Source organism: Simochromis diagramma, unplaced genomic scaffold, assembly GCF_900408965.1.
Source record: "Simochromis diagramma unplaced genomic scaffold, fSimDia1.1 OVJJ01000610.1, whole genome shotgun sequence".
NCBI lineage: Eukaryota > Metazoa > Chordata > Actinopteri > Cichliformes > Cichlidae > Simochromis > Simochromis diagramma.
Window position 1 is genome coordinate 442,574 of NW_024387063.1, and position 20,422 is coordinate 462,995.

Here is a 20,422-nt window from a genome sequence, read left to right on the forward strand (position 1 = left end):
GGCCTAAGGGTTCATCTTTCACCATCTTACAATGCTGTGATTGCAGCCATTCCCCAACTATCTGTGAATGGTACTCATGGCTGTTGATCAGTGGTCGTGAGAATTTGCATTTTAATGATCTAGGAACTGACCTCCCAGTCCATTGTTCATTCAGTGGTGCTAGTTTCAGTCATTATACAAATGTACATATGTACTCATAACTCCACCTTACAGCTGACTGTTGTTGCAGGTAAATTTTACACTCCTTAAAATAACAGATGTAAAGTAAATACAGTACACACATTTATACAGTAATTAGTTTGGATGCTGATTAAGCATTGAAGAAAGAAAACAACAGTGTTTGATCTACAGCCATTGTTTTTACCTCCAAACAAAACCATCGTTGTTTTCTTTCAGACAGTGTGTCTTCCAAAGCTCAGAGATGCAGAATATGAACTTTTAATATTTATTCAGATGTTTTCTGACTCTAAATTTTCTTTTGTCATTACTCTGGGTTTTTTAATACACATTTTAAACATGTTCGGCTATTTTCCAACTTCTGTGTGAACTTCAGCTTTCAACCGTTCTGCACTTTTGTTTTCAAGTGAAAAATTCTTTATTTTTCACTTAACATTCAGCAATTATTTCATTTCAGCTCAAAATATCAGTTATCAGCATTCACACTGCTGTTTCTTCAGAAAATGCATCTTTTAGTATATTAATATAATTGTTATACTGTATACAATATTTTAAATAGTTATTTATTCATTCATTTTAAAGGAAAAACGTTTGTATGAGTGGATTATGACAATAAATAACTAATAGCATCACCTGGCAAACAATCTAATCTTACTGCTGAGAAATCTCTGCCATGTATTTGTCTCTGTTTTAGGGAAATCCAAAATAATAATCATGAATATCATCAGGCTGACTCTGGTGGTTCTGATCCTGATTACTCTACTTGTCTTGAGTCTGTTGACGAGGTAAAACAATACAAACACTTTACCCCTCTTTTATTTTCCCATTAGACCCTTAGCTTGAAAGTTGAAAGTTCATAACATTTATACTAAAGTTGTTTTTTTTTTTTTTTTTATTATATCCAGGAGGAAGAAGCGCATCATCTTAAAAACTGAACCAAATGAACCTGTAGAGATGACTGAGGTTTGTTTATTTGCATTATTGGAGTTGGAGCAAATGCCACTCAGCAAATGACTTATTATGAAATACATGCACAAAGCCTCTTGGAGGACAACATGGATGAACTTTTCTCTTCTGTCCCAATGATGATCCAGTAAGCATTATGATTATTGTGTTGTCCAAATAAGCTTACCTCCTAAGAGCTAACTGACTGATAATCCATCATACAATGCCTGTAATCATTGATCCGATCATGTGTCACAGGGCAGTGAGAGACTTCTTTGTATCTGTGACCACAAAGATGATGACTGCATTCCCCCTCGACAACATCATCCTCCAAAACCTGACCGTGTTGGATCCAGAGTCACGGCATCGATTTTCTCCAAACTCAGGTACATCCCCTTTTTTAATTGATGGTGGTAGTTGTTTAATAATCAACTTCAGAAGTTACAGAGTATAATAATAGAGCAAGCAATTATATCTCCAGCTCACTTGTGCTTAATTTGCTCATTTTCATGTGCAGTCATAGAGCTAGGGAAAAGTCTGCTGCAGCTGCGGTTGGGCCTGGATAGACTTAGGGAAGAATTAGTGGAGTACCAGGTGCTTGGCAGGGAAGATCTTCCTCAGGAAGCAAGGATTGACAGGGTTTGGGCCATGCTAGGGAGAGATGGGAGATTCCAGACTCTGGTGCATTTGATGAAGGCACTATTGTGTGTGGCACACAGCAAGGCATCATCAGAGAAGGGTGTTCAGCATGGTTAGAAAGATGGTGACACAGAATAGAACAAGGATGGACAATTCAACCCATAACTCACTTCTTCCAAGTAAATTAAATTTCACAGGTGCTGCCCACACCTGTGCTGCTTCAAGGGGTGTGTTACTGGCTGCAAAGCATTGCAGCTTCAAATACAACCATGTGTAGAGGAGTGATGTTATGGATATTGTTATAGTTAGGGACGAGTATCCCCAGTTCTGCTTATGTATATACCTGTATCAGTTGTTGTATAGGATGTTTCTGTTGAATCATCACTACCATCTGTTGCACAGGTACTGGACAGCTGTTTAATTTGACTTATTTTGTCCGACAAATAAACACTGTAAAATTCAAGTGACTCACGGACCGGTAGGGGCTGGAGCGCTGGGTCAGGGTTAAGAGTAGAGTGCTTCATCACAGTGTTAAAATCAGATGCTGGAGAAGTTCATGGGGAAGTTTATTATACAATGATTTGATTTCAGTTCAGTACAGTTTTATTAATGCAGCACCATTTAACAACAACAGTCACTTCACAGTATTTTCTGTTAACCTGTTGCCTGCTGGGAGCAAGGCTCACTGTATAACCACAGAGGTGGACTGCATCAAGGTCTAATGTTCATGTCTAAAAATATTCATTTGAAAAAACCCTGTAAAGTAGCAGGGAGCTACAGAGAGTTTAAGGAGTCTAAAAGCAAAAATAAGCTCAGTGCAAAAAGTCGAGCAACACAACATGTACCATAAAAAGACAGAGTATTGCAGATAGATGTGAACTCTGTGGGAGGTGTAACCAGACCGACAAAGCGACTCACTGATCCAGTCACAGACTTATGACCTTCATGATCCAAGCAATTCAAATTCAGTCAAGTATGAGTGAAGCACCCCAAACACCTGATGCTTACCTATTTAACTGATTCCATTAAAGTGCAGATTGAATATCTTGTATATTTCCAATCTTTCTAAGCCCTCTTCTGTTCTGTGACTTCTCTCTTCCAGAGTGGGTTCCCCAGTGAATACTTTCACTCCTTCTTGAACTCAGTGGAAATGATGACTGTAGAATTAACCTCGCCTGTGGATGCTGTTATGTCCTGCAAGCCAGATGAGAAGATGGTGTTGAACAAAGGCAGCTATGACTCCACCAGCTCCAGGTTCTCTAACCCAAGTTACTCTGAGCTTTGTAGCCTCCTCCTATCTCCTCACTGACTGCTGGGAATCTGAAGCCCTGTGCGGCTGACACGCCTTATGGCCCTGTTGGTACTCGGGGTGAAGGAAAAAGCACAGAACAGGAACAACTGGTACACGTGTTATTGTTAGCTGTGCTCTTTTTATTCCAGCTGGTGAGGGATCCACAGCCTGTAGCAGCCTCACACACCTTTTATCACTGTCTCCTCCTCATGTCCTTGCAGGGCCTGTCTGCACACTGTTATATCATGAGTAATAATTGAAAAGAAGTCTATATACATAAAATACGTGTGTGTGCACACACACACAACTAAATATGTAATATTTAGAGTCACGTTTAATTTAGATAAAGTAGTTTTTTAGCCTTAGACACAAACAGTGAAGGGCAGAAAGTGAGACCATTTTCAATCACTAAGACAAGAATTCAAATGAACACTTATTTGTTTCTACTTTTGCAAGCTATAAAATTATGGCTCCTCTGACGAGACTCCTCTCTCCTGTCCCCAGGACAGTAAAAATCTTCATGAGTGAAGACGACATTGACTTTAGAGCTGGAATATAAAGTAGACCCCAATATTTCGCTTCACATAAACATCGTCATTTATTCCCTCTTACTGTGGCTGTTTTTCTTCCACCACGATAAAATCACACTTCATGCAGAGCTCTCTCTCTCTGAGGAAGAGTTTCCCATCTAAAAATCAGTTTTCTGCATTATTCTCTTGCTTATTACCCACCAGTCCAACGTTGTTTGCAGCACTGTCGGACGCTGTTTAATTGTATTTATAATGCACACACAAAGAAGTGTGTGTGTTCCTTACAGAGAGTTACTTACAGGGATTGTTCCCTGTGCCAGCTGCTCCTGAAAAAAGACATTAAAAAAACATAAATACTTCCAACAAACATTGCTGCCCAGGTCAATGAAACTGACGGTGTAATAACTTCATACCTCATCCCACACATACCCGGATCCTCCACCGCAGCTGGTGGTGATCCCGCTCCCCCGGTGCGGACTGCCTCTCCCAGCCCTCGCGATACTGGTGATATCTGCAGACATGAGAAAAACCAGTGAGCAAACATGTAACTATCACATCAATGTGAATCTGATGGGTGGGATCACTGCAGCCTGGATCCCTGAAATGAAAATTCATGTGAGAGATTATCTAAAGTTTGTAGAAAGAAAAATCTTCATATTGGTGTTGTGGTTTATTGCTGACTTACACGACGACCCTTTAGTTGGGCTTGTCTGCTTCCCCCACAAAGAAAGAAGAAGAAAAAAAAGGAACTTCTTCAACCGTTATTCACAGAAGAAGAAGTGAGCTAGAGCTTGAGAAAAAATATGTTAGTCATTTAAATAGTTAGTGTCTTACAAACACTGCAAGACGCAGAGGCCAACCTAAACATTTAAAGTTTAAAAACAAGTTCTAACATTACCTAGTCAGAGTCGCTGTCATCAAGTGAAAGGTTAAAAGGCCTTTCCCAGAAGCGTCTGACTCCAAAAGAACCTGAGGATGTTGGAGGGCAACAGAACGTGTCATCACTTACCTTGCACCTGTTTGCACTTACCTCTTCAGTGCAGATGTCTTCTCTGCTTCTCTTTGCTGAGGGGGTGAGAGCTGAGGTTGAAGGAGAAGGTTCATGAGAAGAGGGGGAGGATGAGAGAAGGATATACTCACCATACTCACCTTCACTGACGTGCTGGGTATCAGAGTCATCCAGGATCCTGATGACCTCAGGAAGGCCTTCTTCTGCGGGACGCTCAACCACGTAGTTGAGACGACCTGTGAGGAAACAAGTTTAAAATAACATTAAGAATGTAATAAACATCAAGTGCTAAAGGAACAGAGCTACATCTGTTAGTTTGAGCAGATGATGAGAGAAAAGCATTTTAGGCTACATTTATGTCAGACTGAATGACACTTCTACTTGTTCATGCAAGCAAAAAACAGCTAAGTCAACTAAGTTCACATCATTAAGTGAAGCATCCATTTTTAATAGAAGAGCTTCAAATCACTGCAGCGCGGATCCCTGAAATGAGAATTCATGTGCGAGGTTTTCCAAAGTTTGTAGCAAGAAAAAAAATCTTCATATTGGTGTTGTGGTTTATTGCGTGGTTATGAGTTCCATGATGACCCTTTAGTCGAGCTTGTCTGCTTCCCCCACAAAGAAAGAAAAACAGAAAAAGAAGATATTACATGTTCAACCGTTATTAACAGAAGATAATGTAAAGGCTAATTTCAATAAACTACTGAATTCAAATCAGTTTTATTATCATCATATAGCTATAATATAGCACCAAATCACAACAACAGTCCCCTGTTGTTATATAAACATATTTGTGTCATATAAACACAAATATGTTTATATAAGTATTAGGGGTGCAACGATACACAAAATTCACGGTTCGGTTCGGTTCGATACTTTGGTGTCACGGTTCGATATTTTTTCGATACAAAAAAAATGTTCATGCCTTTTTAATTTGTCATTTAATAAAATTATAAATATATATTTTAACTCAAAAGTACAGTTTTTAAATTTAACCCTAACCCTTGTGCGTGTTTTTTATTTTGACAGCGAATGCGCACCTGCGGACCACTTATGTGCAGCCCTGGTTATTTAGCTCGTCATATTGCAGCCACAGAAATTATTTTGTCCATGAAACCATAAAGCTGCACTTTCTTTTTGCCTTATAGTCTGATTTGTCATAACTTCTCCGTTTTGTGGTAAGCTTTTCTTTGGCTGTCACTTCTTCACCCTGACCTGTCTTATTTGGCTCAGCAGAACTAAAATATATATCTGTCTGTGAAGGTTCTTAGTCATCCAGGTCATCGTAGTCAAATATATATGCTGCTGCTTTTACACACGCACTCACATAAGCTCAGCGATTCTCTGCGCGATCAACCTCTCACATGTTTAAGCTTGCTGCGTGAGATTTCACTTGTCATGTTTGCATAGTAAGCTAACGATTAATAAGACGATGTCAGAGGAATTGGTGCACAAATTATCATCACTCACAGATCAGTGCTGTCGCTCTCTATACACAGTTCACGCGATTGCAAAGTGAAAGCAAAAAAACAAGCGCAAATTCAAACGCGATTGCAATATGTCACATATTGACAGTGGCTCACCGATGCCAATGACATAATTACCCAGCTACATTTCTGAAAGAATGCAAAAGCATTGACATATATTTTTCCTTCCTACAATAGCCCGACGGGCAGGGCAGAGATAGATTTTGGTAAACAGACTGAAAAAAATCGCTAGCCCCGGGACGTCGGGCTAGCGATATTGCGAGCCCTGTATCTGATTGAGGAATCACTCATCTTTGGAAAAGAGAGTTTATTACAGAGAAATGTCTCTTTCCAAATAAAAGCTATACTATCCGCTTCTTCTGGGCTATATTCTCAGCAGCATATTAAACATATAAGGAGAATCATGTGCTAACAGCTGTCTAAATGATTCGGCTAAAGTTAGTAGCATGCTTGCTTGTTTTTTTTCTGCTTCCACTTGTCTTTGCACTAGGATGATGTCGGCGTAAATGTGCAGTCATATTCGTTGTGTTCCCACTAGTGCTTTCAGGTTAATCTCGTTGAAATGACCTTAACGCCACAACACGGCAAATCTCCGTTAACGAGCTACCACGGATTGCCCCGTGCATGGGGCTAGACGGCAAACACGTTAACGAGCTAACTGCGCTAACACACTAGTTCCCACCCATGTAATTGAGCATTGCGTGGCACATCCAACATACTGTTTTACTTTAGTCCATGACTCGCTTACCTTCAGGGTCATACGTCACATGAAAACCAAAATAATTCCAAACGCCAGATCTGAATAAGGGTGGGGGAGGTCCATGTTAAAAGGAGAGCTTAACTTCTGTCTCGCTAGCTTGCCCTGCGCTCTTCCTTCTGACGATGCTGTCTGTGTTGAGCACTCAGTGAATCTGCGTTCGACTACTCCGCCTAGGCTCGACAGTGCAGCCTAGGCGGAGTAGTCGAACGCAGATTCACTGAGCGCTCAACACAGACAGCATCGTCAGAAGGAAAGTTGATAAAATAAATTACAAATTTTGTATTGTTCGATACATATGCGTACCGAACCGAAAGCACTGTATCGAACGGTTCAATATCGATACGAATATCGTTGCACCCCTAATAAGTATATATAGCTGTACATTTGCATATGGTTCGATGTGTTACTGGGGTAATAAAAGCAAACGTAACAAATTGTAAGGAAGAGTTTATGATGGATAGGGCCTAAACTGGAAGAAAAAGTGTGTTATTAAATATTGAATAGGGGGCGGGATTAAATAAGATTATGCTTCTTCCTACTGCTTTTTGAACATTTAAGTTATTTATAATTATTATTTTGTTTTCCTTGTATTTTGTATTTTTTGACTTTTTTTTTTCTGTTCTTGTTTTACTATTTTAACATGTTCAAAGTAAATATACAATACCAGCTGTTCACTGTCTATAATAAAGACAGTGAACAGTTAATAGTTAGTATTCCCATGTACTCATATTATATTATGATTATATTAATGTAGCACCAGGTTCTGTAAACTTGTAACAAAACTATCTGGTAGAAACTGTGAGTACATTTCAGAGCCCTCAGTACTTTGTGACTTACATAAAGATGTTGAATCAGTACTTCACAGTACTTTAAATATCAAGCATTTTTAAATACTTCTGAAGTACAAGTATCTGCACTTCTTCATAAGGACAAAGTATCAGTATTTTGCCGCCTCTGTTGACAGACAGTGTTAATCTCTCTGTTTTGTGTCACATGTCAGATCAATGTGGGGATATTTCAGTTTTTCTGACACAGAACATAAAAGTATTTATCTGCTCGGCTCCACTGATCTGAAACTGGGTTCGTTAAACACTTTTGTTCTTTCAAACAGTTTCAAAAATGCCTCCAAAGAGAAACGTACAGAACCTTTTAGTTTCCATTTCCTCGTCTCTTCTAAAAGACAAATGACAGACAAGTGAAGTCAAATGAAATGGGTTTGATTCTTTCCTCTAACTTTTCTCTCTTAAAGACAAACAGCTGATGTGACAGTACTCACATCATTATTGAATGTTTTCAGTCCATAAATGCAGTGATCAGATTGTCAGTGTTACCACTTGTGCCACAGCTGTTCATTTTGCTGATGTTTTGATTCAAACTTGATCTTTATTTAAAGTGAAAACAGAGTTTCTGATGAATTGTGCTGTAACAACTGTTGTTGTGCAAGATGCTGCAGAAACACTGAAAAGCACCACAATAAACCAACTCTGCCAACCACAAGTGTAATATGTGTAGTATGTAACACACACAGAGCAACCCTCTGATGTCTTTTCTGAAGCTGCCGTGTGTATTAACCAGTTTGTATTTTCAATATTCACGTGTAACTTGATAATCTGCAAATGTGCATTTGTTGAATTTGTCTGCAATAAAAAGTTGAACCTGTCTCGTCACGCTTCTTCTGCCAATATCAAGAGACGGGCAGAGCTCTATTCTCTACTCTATGCTATCAAGGTTATTATGTACACTGTGTTTAGTCAGCAGATCATACGGGCACCTACACACACATTTAAACTATAATGAATATGCAAAGAAGATAACCAGGAATTAGCTTTCACAGTTCATGTGTGCTTTTCTCAGCACTCGTGGTTCAGACCACGCTCATCTTTAACTCGCCTCATTTTGAGCTCAGCTCTAATTCTGTAAAGTGTTGTGAGTCCATCTCACACACTTGTATCACATCAAAAACATTTGTTCACAGATTGAAAAAGGCTTCCTGCCACCGAGAGCATCTCCTGGATGACTAAGACATTGTAAAGAATATCAGACACGCTGTCACTGCTGGTAAAACTGCAGCTTTGCTGTCTTGAAGTTTTATCCACTTGCATCTGGTTAACCATGTATGCAAATAAGGAGGAAGATGAGAGGGTGTCATTTTTTAACACTTCACTTCTGTATCTTAAAGACTGGGATGAGTCGACTTCTGCTTTATAGAAAGGACTGTCAGTTATCTACTTGCATTTTAACGGCTCACACAGAGCAATGAGGGGAGCAGCTATGAGTGTAATAACAGCAGTCAGTGGATTTGTTCTCCTCACTGTGACAGGTTGGTCTACTTTGAGTAACCAAATGTGACAGAAAATATAATTCAGACACTGATTTGTTTTCAGGTGAATGTATTTTTCTTCCATCTGTAAAATGATGCTGTGTGAAACATCGTCTGTCCTTACAGCTCTGCAGCTCCAGCCTTCTGTCTCCATTCTTGAATGTTTTTCTTTGCACTGTTAACACTCAGCAGTTCAGAGTTTTGCAGTCTAATCATTTTATCTGCGTTTTATTCCAGTGCCATAAATCCGGATACTAATGATGTTTGGGTGAAAGACCCAATAATTTAGTCTAATTATTATAAATCATCTGTCGTCTTAGATTCACAGAATCTATTTGTTGTGTTTAAGTGGATTTTCTCAGGATGAACATGGCCGACGTCTAAATGAATTATTGATTATCTAAAATGTACCCTTTAATAACAAAAACTGACTGTGTAAGACTCTATATTCCTCTCACTGCTTCATTTCCTGCACCTTTCCTACACTCTCAAATCATTCCCCCTTTTTTCTTCTTTTCCACCTCGACCATGCTGTGATCGACACTCCGTCTATAAGATTCATGCACACTAAGAGATTGTGTTTGTTTAGCCTGTAAAATGAGCGCATGTGATGTGTGAACAGATAACACACACATTGCATCTCTAACAGAAATGCTAGTGGTGTGTTGTTTGTGGCACTTTATTGGTGTGAAACCAGTTTTTTCCCCTAAGTTTGAAGATTTAAAGTGAGATAAATGAAACTACATGAGCAATAATTCCAACAAAAGGTTTCTACTTTTATCTGTTTGCTACCGTGGGCTTCACCCTGGACACATGAAACGGCGTTTTATTGGCCCTTCCTTCGCCACTCTCCGTGTCACAAGAAGCACTCAGGCTGGCCGGGAATTTCCTGGTTCCCTCTCTGTCTGTGTTAACCTGGGGGTCAAGGGTAGCCTTGCCACTGAAATATTATTTTAGATCTTCATCTGTGCTCAGGATGGCATCTATCACCTGCTAAAATACTCTGACACAAAGAAAACAACTGTTTAATAAAACTTTACTTTGTGGTTGAGTTAACTCCCAGAACGACGTCTCATGCATCATAATGGAAAGAGGAGAAGTTCATGCTGTTAGTGTTTCATATGGTGACTGTAATAGTGGATCAATGGAATCAACTCTGGCAACTCTGTAACTTCTACACATTTACCTTTATCATCATAGTTTGTTTTATTCTAACATTAAGTGAGACTCTATTTATCTGTCCAACACGTGGAGCTGAAAATGTAGCCAAATGAGTCTGTTTAATTTTTGTTAATCTAACTTTATTTTTTGTTATGATGTGCTCTGTGTTACAGTCGTTCTGGGTCAGTATGGCTGGGGAGTGACTTACACTTCTACTCCGATCTGTGCTGTAAAAGGATCCACAGTGGAGCTACGCTGCACCTTCACATACCCATCCAGAGCACATAATCCTTACATAGTTTTGAGGACATTCTGGCTCACAAAAGAGAGTAATAATGAAGTTGTGGATCTGACAACAGATCCAGAGTATTCAGGTCGAGTTCAGTATCAGTGTGAAAACAACGACTGCACTCTGAGAATCTCAGACCTCAGAGAGAGCGACTCAGCTGAGTACAAGTTCAGATTCATAACAAACGATCCAGGAGGGAAATATACTGGATCACCTGGAGTCACTTTGACAGTCACAGGTAACATGTTCATCCACTCATTTACTATTTTAAATCCAAGTGTTTGCTGTGAGTGTGTTTGTGTGTTTTATCTGAATGTTGTCAGCTGAGCTTAATGTTCTTTATTTACTAATGGGCAGATCTGCGGGTGCAGGTGAGCAGATCAGCTGTCAGTGGTGTTTCTAAGTCAGCAGATCTGAAGTGTGAGAGCAGTTGTCCTCTGCCTGATAATCTCTCCTACATCTGGTACAAGAATGAACGGATCATCAGAGGACAAACATCTAATCTTCATCTAAACTACCTGGATCCTACAAACAGGATTTCCTGTGCTGTCAGAGGATATGAGAACTCCCGCTCTCCTTCAGTGGGTGAGTTTATGCTTTAACATAATGCCATGTTGTGGAGCCGTGTGGCAAATGAGCTGTAGATTTTATAGGTTTTCATAAGGGTAACACTACTGGTTTGTATGTTGCTGTTGATCACACAACCTGTGTAGTCGGAGCTCATAAATAGTTATCCTACACTGAGGTCACTGGAGGGAGGAGACCTTTCTCATGGGCTTATACTGAGGCCTTATCACATCGTTTTCATTTCTGTCCTCGGATGTTGTGACTAATATCCAACTCTCTCTGTCTCACAGTGGTGAAGGATGTCTGGGATGTGACTTACTCTTCTACTCAGGTCTGTGCCTTCAAAGGAGCAACAGCAGAAATACGCTGCACCTTCAGATACCCATCGACTATAGATGGAAGAAATACAGAAGTTGTCAAAAAATTCTGGTCCATCAGAGACGAAAATAATAAACCTGTGGACCTGAAAACAGAGTCAGAGTACAGAGATCGTGTTCAGTATCAGTGTGAAGACAACGACTGCACTCTGAGAATCTCAGACCTGAGAGAGAGCGACTCAGCTGAGTACAAGTTCAGATTCATAACGTACAATCCAGGAGTGAAATATTCTGGTGTACCTGGAGTCACTTTGACTGTCACAGGTAAAATAATTTTCACAGAAAGTCACTTTAAACATTTATAAGCTTTTCAGCTGTCTGTCTGTTGAGTTGTTTTAATATAATATCTGTTGTTTGCTCCCAGGTCCACAGCTCCAGGTACATGTGAGGAGATCAACAGTAAACTCTTATTCTAACTGGACAGAGCTGACATGTCACAACAACTGTCAGCTACCTGATCAATCTTCCTACATCTGGTACAAGAATGGACACAAACTTTCATCAGAAAAACAATATTTACAGCTGAACACATTTGATTCTGCAGACAGTTTTCACTGTGTTGTGAAAGGATATGAGCGATTCCCTTCTCCAACAGTGTGTGAGCTCTTTTCTTACTCCTTTACTCGTCAGTGAAGCTGATTGGTTTCTTTTTGGGAAAGTTATGATGTTTTTGTTTTAGAATATAAACTGTTAATCATGTAAAAATTAGTTGTTACCATGTTGTCATTCTCCTTATTTCTCCTCCAGATGCTCCAAAGCTTCCCTCTGTGTCAGTGAGTCCCTCTGCTGAGATAGTGGAGGGCAGTTCAGTGACTCTGACCTGTAGCAGTGATGCTAACCCAGCAGCTAACTACACCTGGTACAAGGAGGATGTCATCAACCCTCTCAGTTACCAAAACCAACATGTTTTCAGTTCCATCCTGCCCTCTGACTCTGGAAAGTATTACTGTACAGCTGATAATGACCTGGGACAAAAGAGATCTGAAAGCAGAACTATTGATGTGAAATGTGAGTAAAATACATTTATAAGCTGTAAAGACTTTTTGAAGAGCTGTGAGACTGCTGCAGGAATATGGAAAAACTTGAGTTACATATCACGAAGACCATGTTTGCAGTTTTTAGAAATACTGTTATTCTTTTTATTTTCAATGGTTGAGTGTGTGAGCTGAACTATTTTTATGCATTCAAATAGAAAAAAAAAACAGAATTACATGATTAGAAAATGTCATAAACAAATTTTACATGTTTTCTATTCATAATAGAACATAAAAAAAATCAGCTGAGAAAATGTACGATTTAAAGAGTACAAGTAAAGTATTTGTTCATTCTGAGTTTCATGACAGTAACACAAGTCCAAAAATTTGGATGGGGCCAACGAAAGGCTGGAAAACTAAGAGTTACTAAAAACATCTGGAGGAACATGTTGCATCAAGTTAACTGGCAACATGTTTGGGTATAAAAATAAAATCTGAGAGAGTTTCTCAGAAGTAAAGACGGGCAAAGGTTCTTCAATCTGTAAAAACCTGTGACTACAAATTGTGGAAATTTTACAAAATTATCGTCCACGATGTAAAATTAAAGATTTTATGTTTTAAGACTCTGGATGCATGATACCATCAAATACTGAGAGAATCTAGAGAAATCTGTGTGCATAAGGTGCATTGACTGAGATGAATATTGGATGCCTGTGATATTCAGACCCTCAAAAAGGTAAAAATGTCTCTGCTCCAAATCTTTTGAAAATGTGCTGCTGTCACTGAATTCAAAATATGCTTATTAGTTTGCAGAGTTTGGCAAACCTTAGCAGCACAGACAGAAGTAGCCTTGGTTTCTTCCAAGCTAGCATCCACTCCTTTATGCTGAATGAGACTGCCTTTGCCAGTGGGCTGTCATTTGCTTCCTGTCCTGGTTCTCCTTTACATCCTTCCTTCTTTTTGGATGCTCAGTCATCGGTCAAGAGTGCAGCCCAGGTTACTGGCCAGTGGGCTCTTCATCTTTGAACAAGTAACTGCCATTATATATTAATACAATAAGAAGACCACAGACTAGAGTTTAAGGTGACTAGCAAGGGCAGAAATATTTCTAGTTGGTCATATTACTAATAAAAAAAAAGTGTGTAGGGTATGATTGCTGGGTATTCCATCCAGCCTAATGCAGAAATTAGTCAGCTTTATGGTTGTGAAAATTGGCGGACAAATGGCAGGATGTGTTTTATAATCTAAGATACAGGGGCTTGTAAAAGTATTCGGCCCCCTTGAACTTTCCCACATTTTGTCACATTACAGCCACAAACATGAATCAGTTTTATTGGAATTCCATGTGAAAGACCAACACAAAGTGGTGTACACATGAGAAGTGGAACGAAAATCATACATGATTCCAAACATTTTTTACAAAGAAATAACTGAAAAGTGGGGTGTGCGTAATTATTCAGCCCCCTGAGTCAATACTTTGTAGAACCACCTTTTGCTGCAATTACAGCTGCCAGTCTTTTAGGGTTTGTCTCTACCAGCTTTGCACATCTACAGACTAAAATCTTTGCCCATTCTTCTTTGCAAAACAGCTCCAGTTCAGTCAGATTAGATGGACAGCGTTTGTGAACAGCAGTTTTCAGATTTTGCCACAGATTCTCGATTGGATTTAGATCTGGACTTTGACTGGGTCATTCTAACACATGGATATGTTTTGTTTTAAACCATCCCATTGTTGCCCTGGCTTTATGTTCAGGGTCGTTGTCCAGCTGGAAGGTGAACCTCCGCCCCAGTCTCAAGTCTTTTGCAGACTCCAAGAGGTTTTCTTCCAAGATTGCCCTGTATTTGGCTCCATCCATCTTCCCATCAACTCTGACCAGCTTCCCTGTCCCTGCTGAAGAGAAGCACCCCTAGAGCATGATGCTGCCACCACCATATTTGACAGTGGGGATGGTGTGTTCAGAGTGATGTGCAGTGTTAGTTTTCCGCCACACATAGCGTTTTGCATTTTGGCCAAAAAGTTCCATGTTGGTCTCGTCTGACCAGAGCACCTTCTTCCACATGTTTGCTGTGTCCCCCACATGGCTTGTGGCAAACTGCAAACGGGACTTCTTATGGTTTTCTGTTAACAATGGCTTTCTTCTTGCCACTCTTCCATAAAGGCCAACTTTGTGCAGTGCACGGCTAATAGTTGTCCTATGGGCAGATTCCCCCACCTGAGCTGTAGATCTCTGCAGCTCGTCCAGAGTCACCATGGGCCTCTTGGCTGCATTTCTGATCAGCGCTCTCCTTGTTCGGCTTGTGAGTTTAGGTGGACGGCCTTGTCTTGGCAGGTTTACAGTTGTGCCATACTCCTTCCATTTCTGAATGATCGCTTGAACAGTGCTCCGTGGGATGTTCAAGGCTTGGGAAATCTTTGTGTAGCCTAAGCCTGCTTTAAATTTCTCAGTAACTTTATCCCTTCATGGTGTTGTTGCTCCCAATATTCTCTTAGACAACCTCTGAGGCCGTCACAGAGCAGCTGTACTTGTACTGACATTAGATTGCACATAGGTGCACTCTATTTAGTCATTAGCACTCATCAGGCAATGTCTATGGGCAACTGACTGCACTCAGACCAAAGGGGGCTGAATAATTACGCACACCCCACTTTGCAGTTATTTATTTGTAAAAAATGTTTGGAATCATGTTTGATTTTCGTTCCACTTCTCACGTGTACACCACTTTGTATTAAGATAAGATAAGATAACTCTTTATTGTCATTGCACAGTCATACATAGTACAATAGTACAATGAGATTGGGAAACTGTCCTACGTCGGCACTACATATAACACAACACGACACGATATGACACAACGCAACACAAACAACACAACACAGTATATTAACTTAGTAATAAAAAAAGAAGAAGAATAAGCGTATGTGTATTGCACACTGTTATTATTGCTCATTATTGGTCTTTAATGTGGAATTCCAATAAAATTGATTCATGTTTGTGGCTGTAATGTGACAAAATGTGGGAAAGTTCAAGGGGGCCGAATACTTTTGCAAGTCACTGTATATGAACACATGTAAGAACTGTTACAAATGTCTACATCGAAATCTCAGTAAATAGTGATATATAGTTTGAAGAAAAACCTGCAGACAGTTTTAACTGTGCTGTGAAAGGATAAGAGCTTTTCCATTCTAACAGTGTGTGAGTTCACTTCTCTTACTCCTTTACTCCTCAATAAAGCGGATTTGTTTCGTTTTGGGAAGTTTACAATGTTTTCCTTTTAATATTTGAAAATTTGGTTCTAACTATATATTGTATATATTGTAATTATATGTTGTATGTTTCCTCCTCCAGATGCTCCAAAGCTTCCCTCTGTGTCAGTGAGTCCCTCTGCTGAGATAGTGGAGGGCAGTTCAGTGAATCTGACCTGTAGCAGTGATGCTAACCCAGCAGCTAGTTACACCTGGTACAAGGAGGATGTCATCAACCCTCTCAGGTACCAAAAACAACATGTTTTCAGCTCCATCCTGCCCTCTGACTCTGGAAAGTATTACTGTACAGCTGATAATAACCTGGGACAAAAGAGATCTGAAAGCAGAAACATTGATGTGAAATGTGAGTAAAATAAATATATTTTTTAAGTACATTGTCTTAGTTTAGGATGTGGTATGTTTTCTGTGTTCTGATGAGTTGCAAAACAATATATTGTATTTGTATTTTATTTATATTTTACACAATTTTGTCACACTTTTTTGGACTAAAGGTTATTTAGGATTTTTTTTTTTTGTTCTGTGAATGTCTTTTAATAAATATAACACATCAATGTACTCTTTTACGTATGTAACTTAGTTTTTTCATTAACAGTGTGTGTGTAAGACACTGATAATTTACATTAAACTCTTATATATTAACAGATGCTCCAAAGCTTCCCTCTGTGTCAGTGAGTCCCTCTGCTGAGACAGTGGAGGGCAGTTCAGTGACTCTGACCTGTAGCAGTGATGCTAACCCAGCAGCTAGTTACACCTGGTACAAAGACAACAAAGTACTGGCAACAGGAGAAAAGGATGTTTATCACTTTATCTCCATCAAACTGGAGAACAGTGGGAATTATTCCTGCAAGTCTGAGAATCAGTATGGACAGAAGAACTCTACGTCTCTATCCATAGATGTTCAATGTTAGTCTTTTTTCAGTGCAGATCTCTAAAAAAATAATACTTGATAACATTAATAGAATGTGATTATATACATGTTTTTTATTTAATGTTTGCTAGATGCTCCAAAGCTTCCCTCTGTGTCAGTGAGTCCCTCTGCTGAGATAGTGGAGGGCAGTTCAGTGACTCTGACCTGTAGCAGTGATGCTAACCCAGCAGCTAATTACACCTGGTACAAGGAGGATGAAAACTCACCTAAAACATCAGGACACAACTTCACAATCAGCAACATCAGACCTGAGCACAGTGGGAGTTATTACTGTGTGACCCACAACAACAGAGGGACTCATAACTCCACCTTACAGCTGACTGTTGTAGCAGGTAATCATTGAGGATGTACACATCCTGTACAGGGAGGAACGCTGGTCTGAGCGGGGAGTCAAGGAGACCATTTACGTGAAAAGGGAAAGACCATCTCTGAATCGAGGAGGGGGCCTAAGGGTTCATCTTTCACCATCTTACAATGCTGTGATTGCAGCCATTCCCCAACTATCTGTGAATGGTACTCATGGCTGTTGATCAGTGGTCGTGAGAATTTGCATTTTAATGATCTAGGAACTGACCTCCCAGTCCATTGTTCATTCAGTGGTGCTAGTTTCAGTCATTATACAAATGTACATATGTACTCATAACTCCACCTTACAGCTGACTGTTGTTGCAGGTAAATTTTACACTCCTTAAAATAACAGATGTAAAGTAAATACAGTACACACATTTATACAGTAATTAGTTTGGATGCTGATTAAGCATTGAAGAAAGAAAACAACAGTGTTTGATCTACAGCCATTGTTTTTACCTCCAAACAAAACCATCGTTGTTTTCTTTCAGACAGTGTGTCTTCCAAAGCTCAGAGATGCAGAATATGAACTTTTAATATTTATTCAGATGTTTTCTGACTCTAAATTTTCTTTTGTCATTACTCTGGGTTTTTTAATACACATTTTAAACATGTTCGGCTATTTTCCAACTTCTGTGTGAACTTCAGCTTTCAACCGTTCTGCACTTTTGTTTTCAAGTGAAAAATTCTTTATTTTTCACTTAACATTCAGCAATTATTTCATTTCAGCTCAAAATATCAGTTATCAGCATTCACACTGCTGTTTCTTCAGAAAATGCATCTTTTAGTATATTAATATAATTGTTATACTGTATACAATATTTTAAATAGTTATTTATTCATTCATTTTAAAGGAAAAACGTTTGTATGAGTGGATTATGACAATAAATAACTAATAGCATCACCTGGCAAACAATCTAATCTTACTGCTGAGAAATCTCTGCCATGTATTTGTCTCTGTTTTAGGGAAATCCAAAATAATAATCATGAATATCATCAGGCTGACTCTGGTGGTTCTGATCCTGATTACTCTACTTGTCTTGAGTCTGTTGACGAGGTAAAACAATACAAACACTTTACCCCTCTTTTATTTTCCCATTAGACCCTTAGCTTGAAAGTTGAAAGTTCATAACATTTATACTAAAGTTGTTTTTTTTTTTTTTTTTATTATATCCAGGAGGAAGAAGCGCATCATCTTAAAAACTGAACCAAATGAACCTGTAGAGATGACTGAGGTTTGTTTATTTGCATTATTGGAGTTGGAGCAAATGCCACTCAGCAAATGACTTATTATGAAATACATGCACATGTTTTATGAGTGAAGCTGTTTCAGTCTGAGCATTTCATCTCTCTTCATTAGGTATACTCTCATCCTGACTGAATCCCGATGAATCGTCAAAGGCTCTGACTGCAGCACAGACAGATGACAAGGAGGAGCAGGAACAGCTGGTGTCAAGTCCAGTCAGGTTACAGCAGGTGTTCAGTTCAAGTGTCACAAACAGTCCTTTTGTGTGTTAGACCATTAAAACTAAAATGTTTGCTTAATAAAACAAAGACTGCCACAATTTAAAATTTCTTCTTCTTCATGTATGAAACCTGCGCTGAGCAGCCTGTGGTGTTTTTCCACAGTCAGCCAATCTAATGTCATTACAAAGAAATCTACTGAGCTTATACTCTAAATAAATATAAAAAATAAAATACAGAGACCGTACTGGGAGTTCTTTTTCTGTGCTTTGCTCTATAATCAAAATGATCAACAATTTCTATTAATTTACAGAAATGTTTTTGTGCCCACTATGAAAGACACCGAGATGCTTTTGTTTAATGGTATCATTTATACAAAAAATAATGTCAATCTTCTGTTATTCATTTCAGCAGTTCATCCTTTAATGCTTTATCTGTCTCTTACTTCGGTGCAGTGTGGCAGACAGTGGGTAGAGTGAGCGATATGTTTGACACACCTGAGACTCAGGCTAAAGATATTTAGCCTGAAAGTTCCCACATCATCATATTTAGTCAAAACAAGTTAGCATGTATTTGTTTTGTTATCAAAAGTGTTTTTATTCAAGATACATTTTAGAAAAAAAATGATGATGGAAGGATCTGTAATTCTTGTACATAACTGTGAAATCCCTTCAAGTCATTCTCACTCTCAGCCTGATGAACCAAAAAGACATTTGTTTTTCTACCTTCTTTGTTATTTTGATCATCAAGTGGTGCTTAATGCTGGGAACCACTGTAAATTATGCCTTTGCATTTTTATGATGTCCTTGGTAAGGATTTAAAATTAAATGTAAAAATGTTGCTTTGTATGTAAGAATTTGCATGTAAGGCTGTAAACATAAATACAGAATTGGAAAGACTTCGGGTTTTATTCTCACACTGAAACATCTCTGGCTTGTTTTGTTAAAAAGAAATGAGTTTGACAATGTTGTGGGTCTTCTCCTGTATGTGGTACGGGTCATATCACAGTCAGCTGTTTTCACTGACTGAGTATTTTTAAAACAATTTTTACTTTCCTCTTTTGGACACAACTTTCTAACATTGTGGTTCAGGTCAGACACTTTAAGACTCACATTAACTCACATCAATAACAGGGAGTTTTAAAGTAAACATAGAATTTATGTGGAAATGACAGAAAAAGCGAGGCAGTGCCTCAAAGGAATGAATGGCCACACCTGCCATTCACAGCGACTAGCTGCACAAGTTTATGTCGATCATGTTTGTTTGGAAAAAGCATGCAAATGTCAGGGAAAGATTCCCCTCTCTCTGCCATCTGTTACGATCATCTTCCACCCTCACTTATAATTGTGCAAAATGATATTTTTGCACAATGTGCACAGGCACATTGTGGTATGTGCCTGACATTATATCTGATATAATTGCTGATTATTTAAACTTAAACTTTCAAAGACGGAACCTTATACTATTTAAAAATGAAGATGAATATCCTCCCTCGTCTTTTATATATTTTTGAACACTGTCGGTAGAAGTAAGTGATAATGAGTTTACAGAGTGGGACAAATAGATTTCCTAATTCATCTGGCAGGTTATGAAACCTAGAATCATTTCAGTGTTCTGCAGCAAGGATAAGAAAGAGGAGGGATGGCTCTACCATGCTTAAGAAACTACTACCTTGCAGGACAACAAAGACTACAAGGATAATGGAAAAAATCTGAATTTGAATTATGCACCAATATTACACTTCAAGCAGTTATTGCAGATGGATTTCCTGCAGACAAATTAGACATAAAATCGAACTGGAAAAGTTTTACATTGAAATTATGGCAGAAAGTTGTCAAATTATATAAAATACAAATTGTGCTGAAACTTTCAGATGGTGCACATATGATGA

At 38.9% G+C, this 20,422-nt stretch overlaps 1 protein-coding gene and 1 long non-coding RNA gene across 2 annotated transcripts in view; both read left to right on the forward strand.

The window, feature by feature from the left end:
* Positions 1 to 19,498, forward strand: part of LOC120742114 (B-cell receptor CD22-like) — a 34,099-nt gene extending 14,601 nt beyond the window's left edge. Inside the window, exons 11-17 of the mRNA XM_040045261.1 lie at positions 12,412 to 12,560; positions 15,874 to 16,134; positions 16,434 to 16,694; positions 16,791 to 17,051; positions 18,034 to 18,124; positions 18,245 to 18,302; positions 18,428 to 19,498. Of these exons, the coding sequence (XP_039901195.1) occupies positions 12,412 to 12,560; positions 15,874 to 16,134; positions 16,434 to 16,694; positions 16,791 to 17,051; positions 18,034 to 18,124; positions 18,245 to 18,302; positions 18,428 to 18,448 (1,102 nt within the window). The 3' untranslated portion in view covers positions 18,449 to 19,498. The remainder of the gene's footprint in view (positions 1 to 12,411; positions 12,561 to 15,873; positions 16,135 to 16,433; positions 16,695 to 16,790; positions 17,052 to 18,033; positions 18,125 to 18,244; positions 18,303 to 18,427) is intronic.
* On the forward strand, positions 1,209 to 5,383 carry LOC120742099. Its single transcript, XR_005697761.1, has 3 exons — positions 1,209 to 1,270; positions 1,381 to 1,508; positions 2,864 to 5,383. It is a non-coding gene; the product is annotated as an uncharacterized LOC120742099 (long non-coding RNA).
* Positions 19,499 to 20,422: the final 924 nt, after the last annotated feature.